At 41.3% G+C, this 21,151-nt stretch overlaps 1 protein-coding gene across 4 annotated transcripts in view; it reads right to left on the bottom strand.

Moving 5' to 3' along the window:
• Positions 1–21,151, bottom strand: part of ATP13A4 (ATPase 13A4) — a 33,402-nt gene that overhangs the window by 3,082 nt on the left and 9,169 nt on the right. Inside the window, exons 5-27 of one of the 4 annotated variants that reach the window (NM_001031314.2) lie at positions 21,069–21,149; positions 20,391–20,460; positions 19,466–19,600; positions 18,995–19,067; positions 18,228–18,359; positions 16,875–17,045; positions 16,179–16,336; positions 14,515–14,703; positions 14,136–14,197; positions 13,041–13,191; positions 11,588–11,674; positions 10,754–10,907; positions 10,050–10,161; positions 8,287–8,411; positions 7,252–7,415; positions 6,660–6,782; positions 5,558–5,637; positions 4,225–4,267; positions 3,625–3,734; positions 3,175–3,271; positions 2,352–2,424; positions 1,004–1,178; positions 602–816 (exon numbers count right to left, since the gene is read on the bottom strand). In NM_001031314.2, coding sequence (NP_001026485.2) covers positions 602–816; positions 1,004–1,178; positions 2,352–2,424; positions 3,175–3,271; positions 3,625–3,734; positions 4,225–4,267; positions 5,558–5,637; positions 6,660–6,782; positions 7,252–7,415; positions 8,287–8,411; positions 10,050–10,161; positions 10,754–10,907; positions 11,588–11,674; positions 13,041–13,191; positions 14,136–14,197; positions 14,515–14,703; positions 16,179–16,336; positions 16,875–17,045; positions 18,228–18,359; positions 18,995–19,067; positions 19,466–19,600; positions 20,391–20,460; positions 21,069–21,149 — 2,780 coding nt within the window. Of the gene's footprint in view, positions 1–601; positions 817–1,003; positions 1,179–2,351; positions 2,425–3,174; positions 3,272–3,624; positions 3,735–4,224; positions 4,268–5,557; positions 5,638–6,659; positions 6,783–7,251; positions 7,416–8,286; positions 8,412–10,049; positions 10,162–10,753; positions 10,908–11,587; positions 11,675–13,040; positions 13,192–14,135; positions 14,198–14,514; positions 14,704–16,178; positions 16,337–16,874; positions 17,046–18,227; positions 18,406–18,994; positions 19,068–19,465; positions 19,601–20,390; positions 20,461–21,068; positions 21,150–21,151 lie in introns of those variants that run through there. The other 3 variants (XM_025153362.3, XM_015291401.3, XM_040705569.1) reach the window with 3 other exon arrangements.

Below are 21,151 nucleotides of genomic sequence, written 5' to 3'. Positions count from 1 at the left end.
TCCATGAGATAGCAAGGGCATTCCAGCAAATGTTTTACTTAGTCAAACTGGTAGGTAAGAGGCTGGGATGAGCCTTGCAGCCATAGATTGAAAAATGTCAGAAGAGTATTTTGATCATTTGAGCTGACCTCAGAAGTCTGAGAAGACAGAGAGTCTCAAACTAAAGTCAGCCTCCTGTCATTTTCATGCAGCACAAAATGTGGGCCCAGCCCAGAGAGAGACACACCACAGGATGCCACTGGGACTAAAACTTCAGAAGGAAACCTCTGGCACTGGCTGCCCACGGAGGTGGTGGAGTCACCATCCCTGGAGGTGTTAAGAGAAGGGTGGATGTCACACTGAGTGATGTGGTTTGGAGCAGTCACTGGCATGGGCTGATTGTTGGACTAGATGATCTTAGTGATCTTTCCATCCTTAATGACTCTGTGGTTCTATGACTATGAAAAGCTGGCCTTCAGTCATTTAGCAATCTAAGAATGAGCTTCTGCTTTTATTGGCTGGCATTGCTGCATCACTTCAGTCAAGTTTTAAGTTTTCCTGAGTGAACCTGACTTCTGGGCCTGACTGACTCACAGATCCCTTCTCCTCTCCCCATACTTACAGTTGGTGTAGATGGGTTGCCTAAAAGGCTTTCCCTTGGAAAACACCAGTGCTATGATGAGGCAGTTGATGGTACTTAGCAGCCACACTGTGGTGTTTTCATAGCTCTTGTAGCCATTGTCCACTTCTGTAGGGTCTCCACCTCCTACACCATGGAGGCCCAGGCTGGAGGCAGAGGAAGAATTCTCCACGTGGTTGTTCACTGAGAGGCAGGCACTACAAAAGAGCATTGTTAGAGTGGTTTGGGACCTGCAGATTGCACTGCTCACTGTAAGCAGCTGATGGGGAAGCACAGGGTCTGTCTGCAGCTGCTCATCCATGCTGTAGTCAAGCAATCGTTTCAGGTAGAGCTGTCTCACTAAGTGTGCCCTGTGTCACCTAGGGTCCCAGGAGGGTAGCCTACCTGTGTATATCAGTCTTGGAATACCAGGGCTGCTTCTGGACCATTAGAAATCCTAAAATCTGCATGCCGAGGCTGAAGAGGATGTTAAGTATGACAGAGAGCAGCAATGGAGGTGAGACGAGTTGGCTAGGAGGCCTGTAGGGAACCAGCTTTGGGTAGGCTTCTGTGAAACTCACTGAAACATGACAGAAACGTTTACTAATGTGTACAAAATAGCAACAGTGTGCTGCCTATTACGTACAGACTGTTATCAATGGCGGTGTTTCTACCATCTATAATGTTAATTCTAATACATTCAGTTATTATATCAAGCACAAAATACGGAGTTATTTTCCTACAAAAGCTTATTGGCCACAGAATATGTTAATTGATGGCATTTGACTGTCCTGAGGCATTCTTGGAAAACGAATTTTAGGTTTTGATTTTATTTGGCTGCTGTCAGGCCCAAGAATATAAAGTTATACTCAAGTTCTCCTGTGCTCTTTCAGTCACCTGGCAGCAGCTGTGGCTTGGGATGTTTTGTTGCCTATATTCTGTGTCTCCTGCTGCACTAGGCACCCAGTTCCCAATTACCTGAGGAGATGGAAGATTGCATAGGTCCTTCCAACAAGTTTCCCTCCGTTGTTTCAGAAAGTTATTCAGATTTTGAGTAGGCCTTGATATGGTGTTGCCAAATAGGGTATTTAAAACAAGGTAGCTTTCTGGTGTGACTCTTTTAGGCTTGAATTAATCAAGACCTTTTCCAGTTGTCTGTTCCAGTAGGGATGGAAGACAGTCATGTGCTTTCAGTACAGGATTTTTGTGCTCCTGAACATTTCTACTTCTAAACCTCTCCCTGCATTTGCTCTTTCTCAACATTCCTTCTCTTTCCCCTCCATCATGAGAGTGGTCTCCTCTTTCATTCTTGGCCCACAGCATCCTGCTCTGTAGTGTCTGACATCCTTCATTTCTTTCCTTGTCATTTGCATATTGCCTCTCCTGCCTACGTATCTTCAAATGTGAGCTGGACTCCATGCAGTGGATCCCTTCTGGATCTGCTTTCCCAGAACAGCAGGAAAAAGCCTTAATAGACCTTCCACTTCATTAGGTCAGTTTGCTTTGTCTTCCTGTAGGGATAACATCCCAATTATCAACCACCTATGTGCTCAGCAGTTACAGCACTAAAAAACAACCATCTTATTTCAGAGCTTTCTCTTCCCTAACAAGATGTCCTCTCTTATGTTCTAAATATCCAGTTCTCTATGCAGTCTCTTTCCTTTCTTTCTGTACTTAGGACTACACATTTCCAAAGAGGTGAAAAACACATGAAATGCATTCTCTTCATACTGAGGATGACTAATTGACTTACTTGTCATACCGATTACAGTGGTAATAGCCAGATCTTGAAACAAGAATTGGTAATTCCCAAAGGAGTTCAGTTGCTGAAAAGAGGAACACAAAGAAAAAAAGAAAGCATCACAAATCAGACATTTGCTGTGGGCTCCAGACAGGTTTGTGTTGTTTTGTTTGTTTGTTTGTTTGTTTTTGGGGGGGGCTAATTCTCAGCTGCTTGTTCTGAAATTCCAAGAATACACTACTCAGCAGATAAAGGGACCACACAATCCAGCACTGCCAATAGATTCATCATTACTGGGCCCACAGTGAATACTCTCCTTTTGTGCATTGTTTGAACCAATGATGCTTCCAGTTCACTCAATGCAATTAAAAAAAAAAAAAGTCTATTTGAAGAGACATGTCCTTTCTCAGCGCTGGGTGATTTCTGAATGTAAAGCCCTCCTCTCTAGTTGGGAAGAAGCCATGTAAAGATGGTTTAAGGCACTCTAGGGGATTTTGCTTACTGTCAAGCTAATTTATGCTTTAAACACCGAATAAATTACAACAGCATATGTTTATGCCAGATTCTCCCACATCTGAAATACTGCTCAATGTCTCATTCTTGTTTTTGCCCAGTGTGGATCCTGAGCCCATTGTCTGGAGTTAATGGGAATAATCTTCCCAGTTTTCCAGATGAGAGTACAGAAGGACTAAATGATCATATCAGCTCACATGAAGCTCCATATCCTAAGGTGTCTTTTTGTTTGTCTTTTTGTGGTTCTTATGCTCTGTTACTCCTACACAGGAGACCAGCTTATCCAGTTCTAACAAACAAGGTCCATATTCCCAAGACATACCCAGTACAGTAAGAGAACACCAAGGTACTGAATGGTGCTATACAGAGCCATGTACTTGAACATGCAGAAGGAAGTGACCAGGGCAGCACGGCCTTCCCTGTGTGAAGATGTGAATAAAGAACAGCAATTAGGTGATGGTCTGCTTTTGTTGCTGGTCCTCTCAAAGTGCAGTTGGAAAATAAAGTGTTTGCCACAAGGACAGAAATCTCTACCACTCTTTTCTTCTGCTCAGCTGCAGTTGCCCTCCTCCTGTGGTTTGGAGGGAAATATATCTGTCTTTATCTTAAAGGAGTTTAAGACAGGAACTAGGCAAATGGTGATTTCAATGTCAATACATTTATTTTTCTCCACATATCTGCATTCTGTCTTGGCGGGAACAACCAACACTAATATTTGAGAGCAGTGGGGAATATCTCCTTCATGTAACAGGAAATCAAAATCCATGCTTACCTGATGAGCTCTGGCACACACGCTATGCTGGGGGTTCGGGATGTGAAAGGTGAAGCCACCGATGCCTCCTGCTCTGACAGTGATATCCCTGCATGTGCCACTTTCAAAGCCTGAAAAAGCATATTGCTCTTCAACACCCACAAGCCAGGCAAACCCAGGAAGTCATGCATCAGCCAAGAAATGAGCCCTCATTACAGGATGTGTTCTGTGAACAGCAGCAGTCCCTCCTCAACCCCTGTGTGTGCTCCACCCAAAAAGTTTCTTCACTGGGATTTGGAGCATCAGGTCCAAAGCAGTAAGGTGATGACAGCATTAGAAAGTCCATTTCCTGTAGACCCCAAAGCCAACAACCCCAGCTGCAGAAGGCAGGTTTAGCAGTGCCTCCTTTATCAGTGCTTCTTTGCAGTCACAATTTTTGTAGATGTATAGGTTCTCTACTTCCTCCTTCTGGGAAAACCTTGGGGACTTTGTTTAAGTGCAAGCGACTGCTCTACTGCTGAGATGGCAGCACTCCCATCTCCAGCGTGTGCTCAGTTAGCGATATTCTACTGACAACGCATTCATTTTTAAATAAATAAATTATAAGGAATTCTCACTTACCCCACAGTCATTGGCTCCATCTCCACACATGCCCACAAAGTAACTAAAAAATAAAGTGACCTACAGTTCAGTGCTGGGGAAAATGAGACCTATAAACAAGAGGGAAGCAGAGTCTCCCCCGTGCAAGTTATTTCTGTAAGTCGTGCCAACTTTTTTTAAAAACCCATCTGGAAAGCTGAAAGACTGAAATACAAGCCCAGGATCCTAGAATATGCATGTCCCTAGGCTTGAACCTCAGATGTGTCTCCAGTAAAGTCTTTCTGCTGTGACAGACTGAAGAATACATCAGGATGTAGTTTTATGTTCATTACAATTGACTCAGTTTTCCACTCTGAGTGTAGTAAGGTTTATCATGACAGAGGAAAGGGTTAATGGTCCAGCTCAGAAATGATGGACTGCACACACTGGTACCTCAATGTTCACAGGGAACAGATATCATTAGGGGCTCTGCTTTGGGATCCAGACCTCCCAGTATTTCCTGGGCAGACAGAGAGTGACAAAGACAGCTGGAGGAGGGAAAGTGTAGGCTTTACAGGACATCTGGGAACAGCTCCCTGCCCTGATGGTGAAAGGATGAGCCAAGGCCTGTTAAACCTAAAAGTGAGTCCTTATAAACAGTATCATCTATACCAAACAGTCTAGTGCTTCAATAGCTGAATCACTTGTGTCTTCAGTTGCTGAGACTTAGATTCCAGCTCAGGGAAAGTTCTCACTGTGAGGCACTGAAGGTGCTCCAGGGAAGCCTGATAGTGCTCATACCAAGGTGGAACAGCTTAAGAATTACCTTGCTCTAGGGCAAGGCCTGGGACCAGGTAATTGAGGTGGGAATCTTGACATGACTTTGTAATCAGTTGAATAATAGGCAACAAGATTCTTGGGACTGAGGATACATACATATGCACCTCGAAGACTGTTAGCACAAGGTATACAAATGCAGATTGCCCTGCTGGGTCTTCTAATTCATTAAATGCAGTAAAAAGACTGTTAGCATCAGAGAAGCTGCATTGCTGGGAGACATTTCAAAACTTCTTGGGTAGACAGGTGTTCCTGCTTCAGCCACAGAACAAGAAGTAAGAATGAAGGATGGAGTTAACAAAGAAAAGTCAGAATCATGAGAGTGTTAGGTCTTTGATGGGTTGTAAAAACAACATATTTCAGTGCCTCTTCTTCAACAGGCTTGTGGAACTTAGTTGCCTGGCTGTACTTCTGTAGAAGCTTCGGTTTTGTGCACTTCTAGGGAACAATACACTAGAGAAAACTAACTTTTATTAGACTCTTCTGAAGTTTGGAAATTCTTCAGATAGTTCATAACTCGGTGCCTACAAGAACTTACTCCAGCTTTTGAAACTCCTCTACGAGGCTGGATTTCTGACTGGGAGACATCCTGGCAAAAACTGTTGCATTTAGCAGGAGCTGTCAGGAGAAAAAAAACAAACAAATAAAAAAACAAACAAACAAAAAAAAAAACCAAAGGAATGTTTTAAGCATTTGGTATAAGAGTCACAGTGATTTCAGTGATAATCTGGAATAGAAACAACCCAGAAGTCACATTTCCAAACAGCCGATGCTAGACCCCAAGGCAGGTAAGACTGAGGATCAAAGATAAAGGGTATATTAATTTTGAAAATATTATGATCACAATTAGGACGTAAGATCCAGTGTGTTGTTTGTAACATGAACACGTATGTAGCAGAAATGCTGAGTCACGGCCTGAAGCAGTGATTGAGCACCTGGTGGGAAGGCAGGGCCAACAGAGGGGAGCTCAGGTGCATGCAATGTACCTGAGTGACCAAATGGGGTGAAGCCAGGATGCACCCCTCCCCAGACCTCATTTAAGGGCTGGCAGTGGAGGTGAGGGTATCTTGCTGGAGATCCCTGCCTTCCTGAGACCTTTCAAAGGTAAGCAGCTTTTTTCCTTTGTTTCTGCATCCACATCTGCTGCATTTGGACTCCTTCTCATTTGTTACTGCTAAAGACTTTGCCACCACTCTATTATTGCCATACTTTCCATGTGTCATAGCATTACAACATATTACTAAGGAGGGATTTACTAGAAGAGAATTAGTAAGATTATCTTTTTCATAAAACAGATAAATCATTCTAAATCTCATGCTGTGTAATACCACATTTTCACCTGCTCTTTAAAACATGAGAGAAGTAGGGCTGTGCAAAGGCCAGTCGTATGGTCACAAATGTTTTAAATTGTGTTCTCATGCACTGTGAGACTGCTCTGCTCTCTCATGCTGGAAAAAATCAGAGTTTTTCAGACCCTTCCTCCACACAATTGCATCAGAGATCTACCTAGTCCATGAGTATTTCAGCATTAGAGTCTTTCCCAAAGAGTTCCTAGTGCAGATCTCTTTAGCTGATTACATCAGGACAATCTGAATCTACTGATTGGCAAGCCTACTCCAATTAAATAATCTATATCTTACCTTTGGAAGCAAGTGGCTGAAATACTGTGCTACAACTTGGTAAGATTTTCCACTCATGGCAAAATGGAACTGGCCTGGTTCCGCTGCCAACCTAATTCTTCTTCCAGTCTGACTGCCACTGTCCTGGAAAAAAAAAAAAACCAACAGAATGAGTGTTGTTCCCAATCCCTCAAAAGCTTTTACAGATAAAGAAAAGGATGTCCACAGAGAGGGCATTTGTGAAGACCCTTGGAGACCTGGATTAGTCCATGGTTTAGTTTTGCATGTATGGGGAAGTACTAACACTCTACCTGTTGAAACAGGGTTTGCTCATTCTGTGCAGTTACGCAGACTTTAAATCTGCATAATATGCTATCAAACTTACTATGCAGGGAAACATGCTTGAAAATGGTATCAGCTAAGCATGAGGGTTATAGGTAAATCTTCCATGGGTTACATTGTAAAGCTGCTCTCAAACCTAATGCAAGCAGTTAGCCAAAGTATCATTCACATAACAATATGTTAGGAAGGAAGCAGTAGGACAGTACTTTGTATTATTACACACATTCCAATGTCGTTTGTTTTCTTGCTGCATTATTTATTTTACTCTCACCAGGTTTCCATCATCTTCAGTCTTATTTTCTTTTAGTGGTTTCCATGTTACAGATGCAGAAAAAGATCCAGGTATTTTGTTTGCTTCCACAAGAATCACTCTGTTTGTTGGAGAAATCATCCCAGCATTCTTTGCAACAGTTACAGCTGTCTGAATGTTATCACCTAGAAAAATCCAAGTGTTATTTGCAGTGAGGAATTGTTTGTGGAGGAAGCATTAACTATTTCTTAAATTCAAAATTCTCAAGTATATCCACAGGTGTCAGTAAGATTGCAGTATCCATGCATAAGGAGGCTTTAGATAAAGATCAGAACTTTGCAGGTGGGATCTGTCTCAATAGATACATATTTAATCTGGCTTAAGCTTGAAGAAATGGAAGTGCAGAATGTGCTCCTAGTTTCTGTGTTTTGGATTGGGGGGGGGGGGGAATGCAGTAAGTATCACTGCTTCACAATAATTGCCCTTAGATGGCTTTGGTGTGAGTTTGATACAGGAAGGGGTAAAGCCCAGGAAGATTTGTGTGATTTCCCAAAAAAAACGTGTTTAGACCACATTTAAAACTGAGATTTATCCTTTCCAAATCCAAACCGTCTCTTCAGTGGGGGGGGAGAAGTGATAGGGATCTGTAGGCATGAATTAGCAGATATCACATGGCTCAGTGATTTGTTCTAGCATCAGTGTACCATTCTGGCTCATCATGACATGCCTTCATGCATGTCACCTGATGAGCTTAGTAGTGAGAACAAATGGGCTCACTGAAAAGCATCAGAGGAAACACAAGGCTCTCTTCTTTGGTACAAGTGGGACAGATCATCAGGTATCTGACATAGCGTGGTGAAATTGTCAAACATAAGCCTGCATCAACTCATGTGGTTGTTACAGCACAGGTGCTTCTTGGACTGTAATTGTCTGTAGGACACAAATGCCTGTGCCTTCTTACTAGTGCTGGTGACAAAGCAGCAGACTGCTCACTCACACGTGGTTGAATTCTGTCTGCACTAGCAGCTGTCAAAATGATCCATCCTATTTTGGTACCTGTGACCATAACACTCCTGATGTGGGCATCACTGAGCTCTTCCAGGACAGGCTTTGTCTCTCTTTTCAATCGATTCTCCATTATCAGCAGACCCAGGAATGTCAGATCAGACTCCACCTCCTCCCTTAGATGAAGACCAGATGGAAAAATTTAATTCCTCTTTTTTCCCCCTACCTTGCTTTTGCACTGAATTTGCTGATAGCCATTTACAAGTGTTAATCATCCGATCTAATTCAAAGCATGTAAATAACTTGTTAGTTTTTAAGTCTGAGGCTTTCTGGTTTTTGTGGTGCTATTTCAAGACCATCTGGGATTGCATTCCACCAGCAGTGAGTGGTGTCAGCTGAATACGGAGGATCTTCAGTTTGTCTTCCACCCTTCTATACTTCCCTCTTTCTGGAGAAAGAGTTCAGTACATAGGCAGCTTTCCGATCACGTTTGCTTAATTATTACCAAATAAATAAAAGAAAGTGCCAAAATGGTTCTATCTTCTCCTCATGCAAAAATCAAGCCTGAAGGATAAGTTGGATTGTTTTCTACTCATGCACAGGGGTTCTCCAACTCTGTTCTTTCCTATTCTTTATTCCTGTGCTATTGCCATTTTTGCAGCTGAACACATACAGTTGAGAACAGAATTTGGTAAATAATGACATGAAACAGAGGTCCCCCAGGGAGCCAGGTTGATTCTGAAGAGCTTTCAAACACTTATTTTAGCCACTGTAGTAAGTAGGTGATGCCAAACACTTGCAAGGCGGTCAAAGTAACTAATCGATGTAGCTGAGTCAGGTGGTGCTGAATAGTCACTGCTTTCACAGCAGGACCATTGAGTTTGACCTCCACTTGTCCTTTTTCTTTCCTGGCAGTGTATACTTCACCCAAATATAACTGAACACACAATTACAAAATCTGGGCCACTTTGTACACATTTGCCTACTGGGTTGGATAGTTCTGTTATGATACTTGTGACAAGAAGATAAAGAATTTGCTCTTTGTCTCCAAGTCATTGGGCCCTCTCAGCAAAGTGGAAAACCCTGTGAAAGAGCAAGTGAACTCCATCTGAATTAGGACCTGCAGATAGTAAACAGAGGACAATGAATGTGCAAAGTAATTGCAACTGTTTCACAAGTGATGTTTCAGGAGTATCACAGGCAAGAGGGATATTGGTAGGAGCCTATGGATTCATGTGTGGGCATTCTTGAGTAAGATTTGTGGAGAAACTAATTCCATGAGAATAGCAGAAGAGTTTTCTGGCTTCTTCAGAAGTTAAAGAAAACTAAAGCTATAGTGCTAAAAAGAGCAAGATGACAGGAGAAGACAGTCTGACTTTCTCTGGGTTAGAGAATAGGTAGTGTAATGGGGGTCATCTGCTGCCTTTGCTTAACCAAGAAACCAGGATAAAAAAAAATTTTTTTTAAAAAAGCATATTTGACTGAAATCCTAGATAAATATGAATGGAGACTGGTAGAAATTATGGGCTGAGGGAGGGGTGTACTAGGCTGCAGGCTGTGCTAGAGTTGAATTGTCTATGTTGATCCATTGCTAAGAAACACGTAAAGATTATAGGTATGTGCTACAGGTATTGGGTAGCAATATCCACTCTCAGATCCATATCCAGATTTAAACAGATTCTCTTTAGCCTGCATCTAGCAAACCCACCTATACTACAGCCCTGCTCTTGGTAGAGGCCTTCTGGTAATGATATAATGTGAGGCTTATGGCTGGATGTGGCTAATAAGAAGCTAAGAAGCTGTCTGTTGCTTACCTTGTTAGATCAGTAGATTGCTTTCCTGACTGTAGAGATTTATATGCCAATCCAATCACCCTAAAGCCTTGTGCTGTGTAGAATAGAAGCTTGCTTTCAAAGTTCGATGGGACTGTGCAAAAGAGGAAAAGACAGCTTATCATAGCATTTGGCTGTTTTCTTTCTTTTTTTTTTTTTTTTATAGAAGTGGGATGGTCTTGGGAACCTTCTCTAAAGCTTCTGTCTTAGAGGAGAGGTATACTTAGTTCTAATAGGCCTTGGGCATTAAGGAGAGCTGCTACAATGAATTTCGCTCAATAAGAAAATCATTGCCAGTTCTCTGCCAGTCCCCACTGAGGATCTTAAACTATTCTGCATAGATTTACCTTCTTCTAGTATATCATAAAGGAGCTGTGCTCTTCCAGCTGTCTGCTCAAGGCTTGAACAGAAAATGTTTTTTGGTGTACAGTGAGTAACTCAAATACTAATTCTAGTGGAAACTGAATGCCTTGTACAATAGTTGATAGTTTTGTATGCAAACAGTGCTTCTTTGCTGAGAAGGGCTGTATGAAAGGTTACCGTTAGACTAGAAGCACAATTAACATTTCAGGCTGAGATGAAACTACTTAGACTCAGAAATCTCATTAGAACCATACGCTACAATGTACTACCAAAAGTCATTTATATCTATGCATTTCAAGGAAGTATTTACAAATGTTGGTTACCTGTTTCTGCTCTGCATAATGTGGCTACCATTTCTGGAGCACCTTTTGTGAAGACTTGTTTTTCCCCACCAGTTTCCTGGGCAATGACAGACATTCTCTGCAAAGCTGAAGAAAATGGAAACTGGTGTAAGATGGTAATTCCTTCCACAGAGGCCTAGAAGAAAAGTGAAGGGATTAGACACTGCAGTGAAGATTTTAAGCTCAAGTCAAAGCAGTTGAGTCCCCCAAGCCATGCTGAGAAGTTAATAATGTATAATGCACTGATTTTTTTTTTCTTAGTGGGGCAGAACAGACTCATGAAATCTGTACAGCAGTGTTTTGTTCAAGCAATGCAAAGAGTTCTCTGACAGCTTTAGCAGGCTATTGGATGCAATTTACTGAAAGGAATTCGCTAGTCCTGTTTGTTTAACAAGACTGCTACATTTTATACCAGTCTGTTTTTCCTTTGCAAGACATTTCAAAGCTTTCACACCAGCAGAGGTCTGACATCAGCTTCTGGAGTCACCTGCAGCCCCAAGCACTCTAGAGGTGGTCACCACTTGGCTGATTCTGGACTGAGTCTGGTGCCAATTGGAAAAGTAAATTCTTGGGCTAGACAATCTGCTATGTAGCAACCCCCTGCTCATGTCCTGTTTCTGTTGTGAGCAGCAAGCTCCCTCTGGCAACTATTTTTCATCAGAAAGAGTATGATGATCTCACTGCATGCAATCCAAGTGAGACAAAGTGTGGAAGAGTTGTCTTGGACCAGAACATCCAAACATTTCTCTACTAAGAGATAACTCTCACACTAACAGTTTAACTCGATCATGAATGTGAATCTTGCAGATAGCTTACAGTGTTGGCTTTAGGTCCAGGCCTAATAACTGTGGCATGTGTAGATCTTTGACCTTCAATCTGGTGCCCACTGGAATCATCTATCACCTGTGTATTGAAAGACACAAGTCTTTTAGGTTACAACATCAGTATAGCTGAAAGGAACCTGAATGGATCACTTAGAGCATTTTCTTCCCTCCAAATGAGGTATTTTATTCATTCTTGACCTCACACCGAGAAATTGCAGTAGCAGAAAACTCACTGCCCCCTTCGCAAACAAATCCAGAGGTTCATCAGCTTCATAAAGATACTGCTGTACTCTTGCACAGCAAATAGGCTGTGTTACCTCCCAGACAAACCCTTTGTCCATCACAATACATTCAAATGCACAAAAGCATTTTTCCTAGCTATAGTCTCAGTGGAAATCTAATTAATAAAATTTTATATTAATGTAGAAAGCATCATTGTCTACTCTTTAAGTCCTCCACAGGTCAGCTGTTTTTAATCATCACAACATTACTGTGAGAACAATAACTCTTCATGGTGCCAAAGGGCATGCAATTATTCTTCTTTCAGGTAATTCACAACTTTTCTTCTGCCTAGGGCTGAAGTGGTGAATTGATGCCCCTGGGGAAAAAATACTCTCTAACTCCTGTCGTTCCTGGATAATTTGTTCCCTGAAACATGACTGTTCTACATATTTTGCAGATACAAAACAGGCAGGTGTTATGTGGTTGACAACATCCATACATAACTAGCTAACCTGGCCCTGAATCTTGTCTTGCACCAGCAACAGCCTGTAGCTGTATCTTTCACTAGATAATTATTGGTTGTTATTCTCTTACCTACCTCAGATCTGCGGTCTCTCAGTTTTTTGTAAATGCTCACTTTTCCTCAATTGATCAGATACTAAGTAGGGCCATTGAAAGTGTCTGTAGGTAATGGGACATTAAGGGAATGAAGCACAGTGCTTTGAGATCTACTGGTCTTGTTCTGTTCTCGTTACTCTGCAAGTGTAGTAGTTATTTCCCACCTGTGAGGCCTTCTGTCATCTTTAGGTTTGAAATTCCATGCTCATATGAAACATCTCCAGAATGACAAAGCTCTACCGAACATTGAAGTTCTGTATTCAGTTCAAAGTGGCAGAAATAGTTACGTCAGTCTGCATCTGCATACAAGTTATGGCTAGGATTTTCTGTCAGCTGGCAGCAGCAACAGTCAGAGTTAATACTTCAATAGGGTTTGCATGATATCCACCATTCTCAGTCAAATGATCTAAATACTTGAAGTACTCCAGGCTGAAAGCTTTAGACAGAGCATTTCTCTAGAAGCCTAAGAATGTGGTATCCCTTCTGGCTGTTTTACTTATGTTTAGACAGTAACTGTGTTTGCATGGAAGGTTTTGGGATGTTTCTCTTTTGCAAGTAAACTTCTAAACTCCATATCATTATTTGCATAACAGATCACAGTTTACCCAGTTAGTTGCCTCAAACATTTTCACATCCAGCGGGTCTCCTTGGATCTTGCCTTCCAAAACAATTAATGAATGACAAACCACCATTGCTCTAAATGCTGGGCCCCAAGGCAGGCTATGGTCTGCAGGGAACCTGCGAACATCCTGAAAGCTAACACAAAAGAAACTATAAAAATTATTATCAGAAAACACCAAACACAACAGAAAAAAAAAAATAAAGAAGTCATAAGTTGATAGGATGAGAGGAAATGGCCTCAAGTTGTGGCAGGGAAGGTTCAGTTTGGATGTTAGGAAAAACTTCTCCCGGAGAGTAGTGGTGCACTGGCACAGGCTGCCCAGGGAGGTGGTGGAGTCACCATTCCTGGAGGTGCTCAAGAAATGTGGAGGTGTGGTACCGAGGAACATGGGTTAGTGGGCAAAGTCTGTGATAGGTGGACAGTTGGACTAGATGACCTTAGAGGTCTTTTCCAAACCTTATGATTCTATGTAAGGAGACTTCTAAAGTGACTGTTAAAGTTTCATCCTGTGGACAGGCATCAAGCATGTTTCTGTAGTTTTGTCCTCTCTCAGGAGGTATTTCTTGTGCACGTCCCTGAATGGAGTACTCATACTCAGAATAAGCATATTCTACATATTTAATAGTCCATTGGGATAGACATCAGATTATTATGAAATACGTTACTTGAGGTTTATGCAAGGACTCAAGCTGTGAGGCTGATACAAGTCTGAACATCTTTGTGAGTTCACATTTCTGGAAATGTAAATGGGCAAAAAAACGTTGGCACTGTAGGAACTGAAGAGTAGCCTCGTGTTACAGTAATTTCCTGCTGTAAAGGTTCAGGGCACTCCTGCTACTCTGAAATCTAACCCAGCATGTCTACTGCAGAATTCCCTGCCTGTGTGCCCGGGACCTGGGATGAGATAACCGACTCATTTTCCAAAGGATACAGAAATAACATTAAATATCTAAACAAGGGGAACTTTTCATTGGTTTTGACATGAACATCTGTCCTTCAGATTTGTTTGTATGTCTTGGAGGAGTGTCTGGTCACTACTCCACAAATTTAAACTCCATTGGTCATCAAAGAGCCTTACCAGTTTCCTTCAGAGGGCAGCAAGCCCCAGAGATCCAGGCCATCTTCTGTTAAGGTGCCAGTCTACATTAGAATATATGTCTAAATTAACTTTGCACGTTAGATTTACACAAGGAATAAAAAAGCAAGACATATTTTAAGAAGCTGCTGTTTAGAAAACATCAGCACAGTGCAGAGCAAAAGTACTACCAGATATTTCTTAGGTTCAAAAAAAAAAAAAAAAAAAAAAGCCCAGCAATGTACATTCAGACAACGCAAACTTAAGGATGAAAGGCTGGTTCACGTGTTTCTAAAATACAGTGGAAATGCTTGGCCAAACTCTCCCACCCCTAGCATTGCTCCCATTGCAAGCGCAGGAGTGATCAAAACAGAGCGGTTACTTTGTCAAAGCAGATGAGGTTCAGCTGTCCACACATGTTGATTCTTTGTGGGCTGATGCAGAAGATGCCCTTTTTCTTCAGCCTCCGCTGGGTGTAAATGATCCCTGTTGTCAAGGCAGCTGGTAGGGCTGGGGGAACAGCAATAGTGATAACATCCAAAGCTTTCTTCACTACTTCTCCTGCCTCCTCCTGATATAAAACCAAAGGCAGTTATCAGCATGATTGATGTGCTGCTTGGATTATCTGACAATAGCCCTCTTTATCTCTCCTCATCTGCACTGTAGATGCCTCATACTGTTGTTTTCTACCCATGGTACATTACATATTCATGTCCCTAAAAAATGAATTGCTTTGATTTAACCAAAGGGCCTAAGGCTACACCACTGCTAAAGAGCGTTCTCTGTACCCACAAACCTGCAAAGCACATGAATGAGCTCAAACATGCCAGGATAGGTTATTACACCTTCAGTCGAGCCTAGCTCACTATCATGAAGCACAAAAGAATCTGTCATTGCCATGGGCATTCATCCAACTGCCTGTAGATGTAGCTCTGGGCTTCGTATCAGGGTGACAGATTAGACATATGGGAAAATGCTAAAAAGGATGGCTTTTATGTGGAGGAAAATACATAGAAATAAAAGTTACATTTCTAAAATTGATCTCTAATTAAAAAGTTAAGAAGTTGGTGTAAAGATGGCTGCAGGTACGCTGAATGTTGGCATTGTTATTGTTGGCAGTCTGTATCACTGCTGAAGGATTGAATGCATTTCAAATTGGGGTTCCAGGACAGAGGCACTGCAAACTAAAGCCAATCTGCAGTTCAGATGGATCTGAAAACCATCATTGGAGTTCTGTTATTACCACTTCTAAGCCTGGAGATCTGACCATAAACCATGCTGTTTTTGACACAGCAAATTTTCATCAATTTCTCATTCCCCCTTCTTTGATATCATTTCAGACCACAGAAAGTTCCATTTTGATACCATTTTCAGCTACTGTGATAACATCAGCATGTATTTCACATATTACAAAGAGGGAGGAGAGTTGTTCAGGAAGAAAAAAAAAAGAAACTTGGCAAAGCAGATAAAACAGAGCAAATTCATGCCTCGTGAACCTTCTAATGAACTCTGGAAAAAATAAGTGGAGATGTGAGTGAGTGACTCAACTGATAGAGGATATGTGGCTTTTCAGAAGTTATTTCCCAAAAGCTATACTTATTTAGCAGTAACTAAGTGAAGATTCCCCCGCCACACTAATAACTATACAAAGATATGACAAAAGGGCAGAAGAAAATAGGGAGTTCTTTAGAGTGTCAGTAAACTTTGAGGATCTGTGTTTGTACCTGTATTGTTTAGGGCTCTGCAAGAAGCAGAAGGAAGAAAAGTGGCTGAAGGGGTGTGCAATTATCTGTAATGTGCTCACACCAGATATGCTAAGAACTCTGTGGAAATGAGAATGGGGACACAGTGGGTTTTGACACCTTAGAATTGAATATCTAAGAGTTTATTGTGTCACAAATATAATTTCACTGTAAAATGGCCACATCTACTAAGGCAAAGAGAATTTTAAATTCATACTTTTATATAAAAGTGCATAGGAAACCACTGAAGTTTCAAGTCTCTTGAAGCTGAGTATGACTATTTGTCTTGTGTTTAGTAACTCACCCCATTAAGTGCAAATACACACACTGTGTAGATCATTCCAATGGCTGCAAATGCTATGAGGCACATCAGGAACCGGAGGGCGTCTCTATACAACCTGAAGTTCATGGGTTTAGGGTAGAGAATGGACCTCACCAGATCTCCTTTGGCTGTATTGAAACCTGAGAAGATAAATTAAGATCATTACACGGGGAAGTCATTTCCAAAAGTTCTCTTAAAAAAAAAAAATAGAAGGCTTTGAAATAGAATGCAAGTGACTTATGAAAGAAGGCCAAGATCTTTCATTTTACAGTATGTGAGCTAATATACAGAACATAGGGAAAAAAAAATAGAAGGCTTTGAAATAGAATGCAAGTGACTTATGAAAGAAGGCCAAGATCTTTCATTTTACAGTATGTGAGCTAATATACAGAACATAGGGAAAAAAAAATTGTCTTAAGCAGGATTTTTTCAACATCTCAAAACAAAGACAAATTCTTCTTTGTAATCATATGCTAGTGGGTTTTTTAAGAGGTATGCCAAACAAACTGAAACAATGCATAACAGCTGAGTCCAGATGGGGATGTTGATTGTGAACTTTGATTAATTCCTTTAGTGTAAGGTGCACCAGAGGACTTTAATTCAGACTCTGGAAACCTCTAAGTCATGTTGCAATAAGAGAAAGCATGAAAGGAAAAGCAAACTGAAGTGTTGACCGACCAGTCTGCAGCACCACAGCTTTCACTACTCCTCTGTCATCTCCCTTGGTCTGTATGACCTCTGTTCCACAGAAGAGGACGTGTTTTTTGTAATCCTCTGCACAGTGCATCTTCCAGGGCTTCAGGTTATCAGCCTGGGGTAACTGGGTCTTTGTGACTGGAATACTTTCTCCTAGGAAAGATGAATTCAGATGAGGAAAACTGTGGTATGCCTTAAAATTAGCCTGCTGAAAGTAAAGTATCTAGACAGAGAGTAAATGTACTTCCTAGAGAAACCAGTTCAGAGAGATGTTAAATTTATATCGTCACATCTTCAGAATGAATAGGAGTTTGAGCCTAGCTGAAAACAACAGGCTCTGCCAGAGAAAAACTCCCCTTTGCACTGGTACAGAAACTTCTTGCACAATAGCTCCTTGTAAGTCTGAGAACTGAAAACAGTCCAAGGACTCTGAACTGTGGCAGTAGATACAGAAACCTGAGCAGAGACTTAACTGGTATTGTGTGACTCCAAGTGATATCCACAAGTTGTTCACATGGCTTGAACTTCATGTACAGGTCACTACACTATTCCTTCAGGCAGACTGAATGTGGCAGTACCTGATTCTTGCTTGAGGGCCGATAAATATCCCGTGTACGTCAGAGCAGATACATTCAGGTAAAGCAGCAGAAATACTTTCACTGAACATCTGGTTGCTGAGGCTTTCTAAATGAAAGGGGCTTCTGGAATTTCTCATTTACATGAGATTTCAGAATGGTTGATTTGAGTTCAGTTCAGACGGAGACCAAATTTAAAGACGAGAAAGAAATATGAACATCTGCTACAAAAATCCCTTTTTTTTACAATGAACTCACGCACCTGGCATCTCCCCCACTGCGATCACATGAAAAGGGGGTTAAGTGAATGTAGAGCTGGACAGACACTTCAGCTGGTTAGAGACATTGCAGCAATCATTATGAAATATTCAGTGAATGAGAAAAATCCCTACAGACTAAGTAGACTCTGTGCTCTGTTTGGGAACAGCTTTGTTCCATAACTACTGTTTCTTCTCCTGTCCCACTCACTCTACTTCCCTTTCTGGTCAGGAGATCACTTCCTAAATGTTGCACCCCAGAAAGAAAAAAAAATGATGATCTGCTCCTCCCAAAGCCCACGTCAGCTACTTAGATAAACTGAGACTTACTACTATTCAGTCCTTTTTATAGCAAACATCCCAAAAAATGCCCTTCTAAGCTAACTATGAGTTATCCCACTACGAGGATGATGTATGATTATGCCATATGTCCTGTGCCACTTGCTGAAACCACAGGGCCACGATGATGTTTTAATAGTGAATCTGGAAGGAACAAGCTGTACCTGTCAGCATGCTTTCATTTACAATGCACTGCCCACTGATCAAGATGGCATCACAAGGCAAGAGGGCTTTGCCCTCCTTCAAAACCACCATGTCTCCAGGAACGAGATGATGTGATTCCAGCTCTTGGAAACCTGTAGGTGACATGCAATGAAATCTTTGTGCTTCACATGTGTCTCCCTGTTAAGGGTAAGAATACAAGGAAGCTGAATATATCATTACTTCTTTATAACATCTGATAACAAAGGACTGCAAGTAGGACCTAAGAATACAATATCCCTTATCAAGAAAAGTCTAGGTATCAGTTCAAATTGCAGAATACCTTATCTCCATAAAACCCCAACTAACAATTATTGCTCCAGTGTACTGACCTGACTGAAGAAGCTTAATCTACATTTCTTAGTTTGACTCCCTTTTTTTTGAATTCTACAAATACCACGATGATGAACAGACTTCGAAAGCAACAATTAGGTGTACTCATAACCATTAAATTATGTGGTTGGCTTCGCCAGCACTACTTTAAAAAAAAAGACATTGTTTCCCTTGGTAATTTTTTTTGTAAGTCTGTGCTCATACAACCATGAATATGATTGATGTGCCACAACATACTTCAGGATAAAACTAAACCTATCTGCAAACGGTAGTTAAAAAGGCTTAGAGACAATAGAGGCAACTGCTTTGGAAGGAATTTGATACTATACATTCTCAGTTTCAATATAAATAGATTCAGAAATGAAATGTACTAAGGAAAGAAGTATACAGAAGTTACCTTCCTTATTTCTGCAGACAGTGACCATGATGCTGTTATGAGACTCAACCAGTCTTTGCAGTTTAACTGATTGCTATAAATTAAAGGTGAACATGGAAAAGTGTTACATCTGAAGTGATGCAATTCATCCACTAACTATTCCCTTCTGTTATTTGTGGTTATGAGAGCCTTCATAAACTGGGGTCTGTCCCTGCCAAGAACTGTACAATCATACAGAAAAAGAAGTTCCCCACCTTAATTATGGAGACGATGCAACAAAAGGTTACAAAGCAAAGTACTGGAATGGGGAAGTGAGGATGTGGTTAAAGCACCACACAGAGATTATTATGACTAGAAGGTCAAGCCACTGCACCTGCTAAACCTTTGAGTAAATCTCATAGCCCAGTACGTGTGCTTGTTGCAACATCCTGGGCTTTCCCAGGTATTTGAAATAAGACCTCTTTGTGGAGAAAGGTGAGATGCCTCGCCTACCTGCCTAAGATCATATACAGTCAAAGAAATTGAGAGGAGAGACATGATTATGATGGCAGCAGCATACTCCATGTAATCTTCAGCAAACCACAGACACACGCTGAACAGCTGGAACACGTAAAATGGATTTAAGACCTGTTTGGAGAGAAAGAATTACTCAAGAGTTGGCCATATCTAAACGGCTCCAGTATCCCCAGACAGCCCATCTTGTTAGAGCTAGGTTGAAATAAAAGCTATGGAGTTAAGTGTTATCTCTCCCCACAGTCTTTCTGATTTTGTGAGCAGTGGCCCAGTCTAATCAGTCTGTCCCATCTCCATGGAACAAAAGTGCCAAATAATCAGGGACAATAAGGATGTTATTTGCAATGAGAGTGGCTCAATCCAATCAACCCAATCCTTGTTTTGTTTTGTTCTTTACAAGAAGCTGAGATCAGGCTCTGAAGTGAGCAGGGTGCTTGCACACTGTGGGCAGTACATCACCACAAACACTCTGCTTAGGCCATGCATTTATCCAGTCGTAGTCAAAAAGGATATTGGCACTTCGCACATTGCTGTGTAGCTGTAGGCATATGCCAGCTAGTGCTGTTCACTTCACCTCTGCTGATTCAGAGACAGCCTTTGCCTGGAAGATTTGATTTCCAGTGCAGCTTGTAACCATTCACAGACCCATAAAAGGCCAACAGAATGAGCTCCCAGGACACAGACACAAACAAACAGGAAGCAGCTATACACGTATGGGGGTGCTGCATACAGAACAATGGAGAAGAAATGAATTTATGATGATTTCACAAGTAGGATTTGAAAAAATGGTGTGCTTGATAGGTGAGTACTGAGAACCTAGTGAGACACACAGTCCATCGTATTCTGTATGTGTGCTCTGCCTTCCAGAGTAGCCTTAAGGATAAAAATGACAGAAATGATGAACCTCCTTGATGAGTAGTTTCCAAATAGGGATCACTGGAACATCAATAGTGTTTGGCCCACATATCACTCTCCTGTATGGGATAAAGATACATCATTTACAGGTAAAATAATGACTATGTAGCTTGCTCAAGAAGCTGCAGCTGCTAATAGTCCCAAAGGCTTGTACTGATCCCAATTTAAAATCTGTGAGGATCTTTCTCCAAGAAAAAAATAGTTTTAAAAATATCCTTTATAGTGCTTATGTCAGAAAAGATGAATTTACCAGTGAAATCAACTCAAACCAAGAGCCAAGAAATGTAACACAGCCAATTCAATATAGGTTCAATACAACTACATGGAGTTCCACTGAAGAAGCACACATACAACTTATCTACACCATCCCCTGTAGCCTTTCTGCTACTACAAGCAAGAACAGCTCAGAGTTAGTTACAAAGCATAGTTATTTCTTGACTGAGAAAAGTAACAGTGATGAACACTCAAAGGCATTTTAAAACCTTGATAAGGAACACAAAACAATCTAGCATTTTTAATTCAATTTTTCAAGCGTGGCCACTTCAGCTAAAATTATGTGCATGTTAATGTATGCAAAAGAAGCTCGAGAAAAGTACACCAAGAACAATGAATTTTAATCTCTTTGAAATGCATATGTTGAGTACTAGGAGTGTTTTAAAATACATACCTGAGACTCTGTTCACTGCAGGTAAGACCAGAACCAAATTTGGTGTGTATAGCTGAACAAGTGTGGTGGTCTTCTAGGGCTCT

The sequence above is a fragment of the Gallus gallus genome, chromosome 9, assembly GCF_016699485.2.
Source record: "Gallus gallus isolate bGalGal1 chromosome 9, bGalGal1.mat.broiler.GRCg7b, whole genome shotgun sequence".
NCBI classification, from domain to species: domain Eukaryota; kingdom Metazoa; phylum Chordata; class Aves; order Galliformes; family Phasianidae; genus Gallus; species Gallus gallus.
Note: the sequence above shows the minus strand (reverse complement) of the source record. Positions and strands in the feature narration are given on the sequence as shown.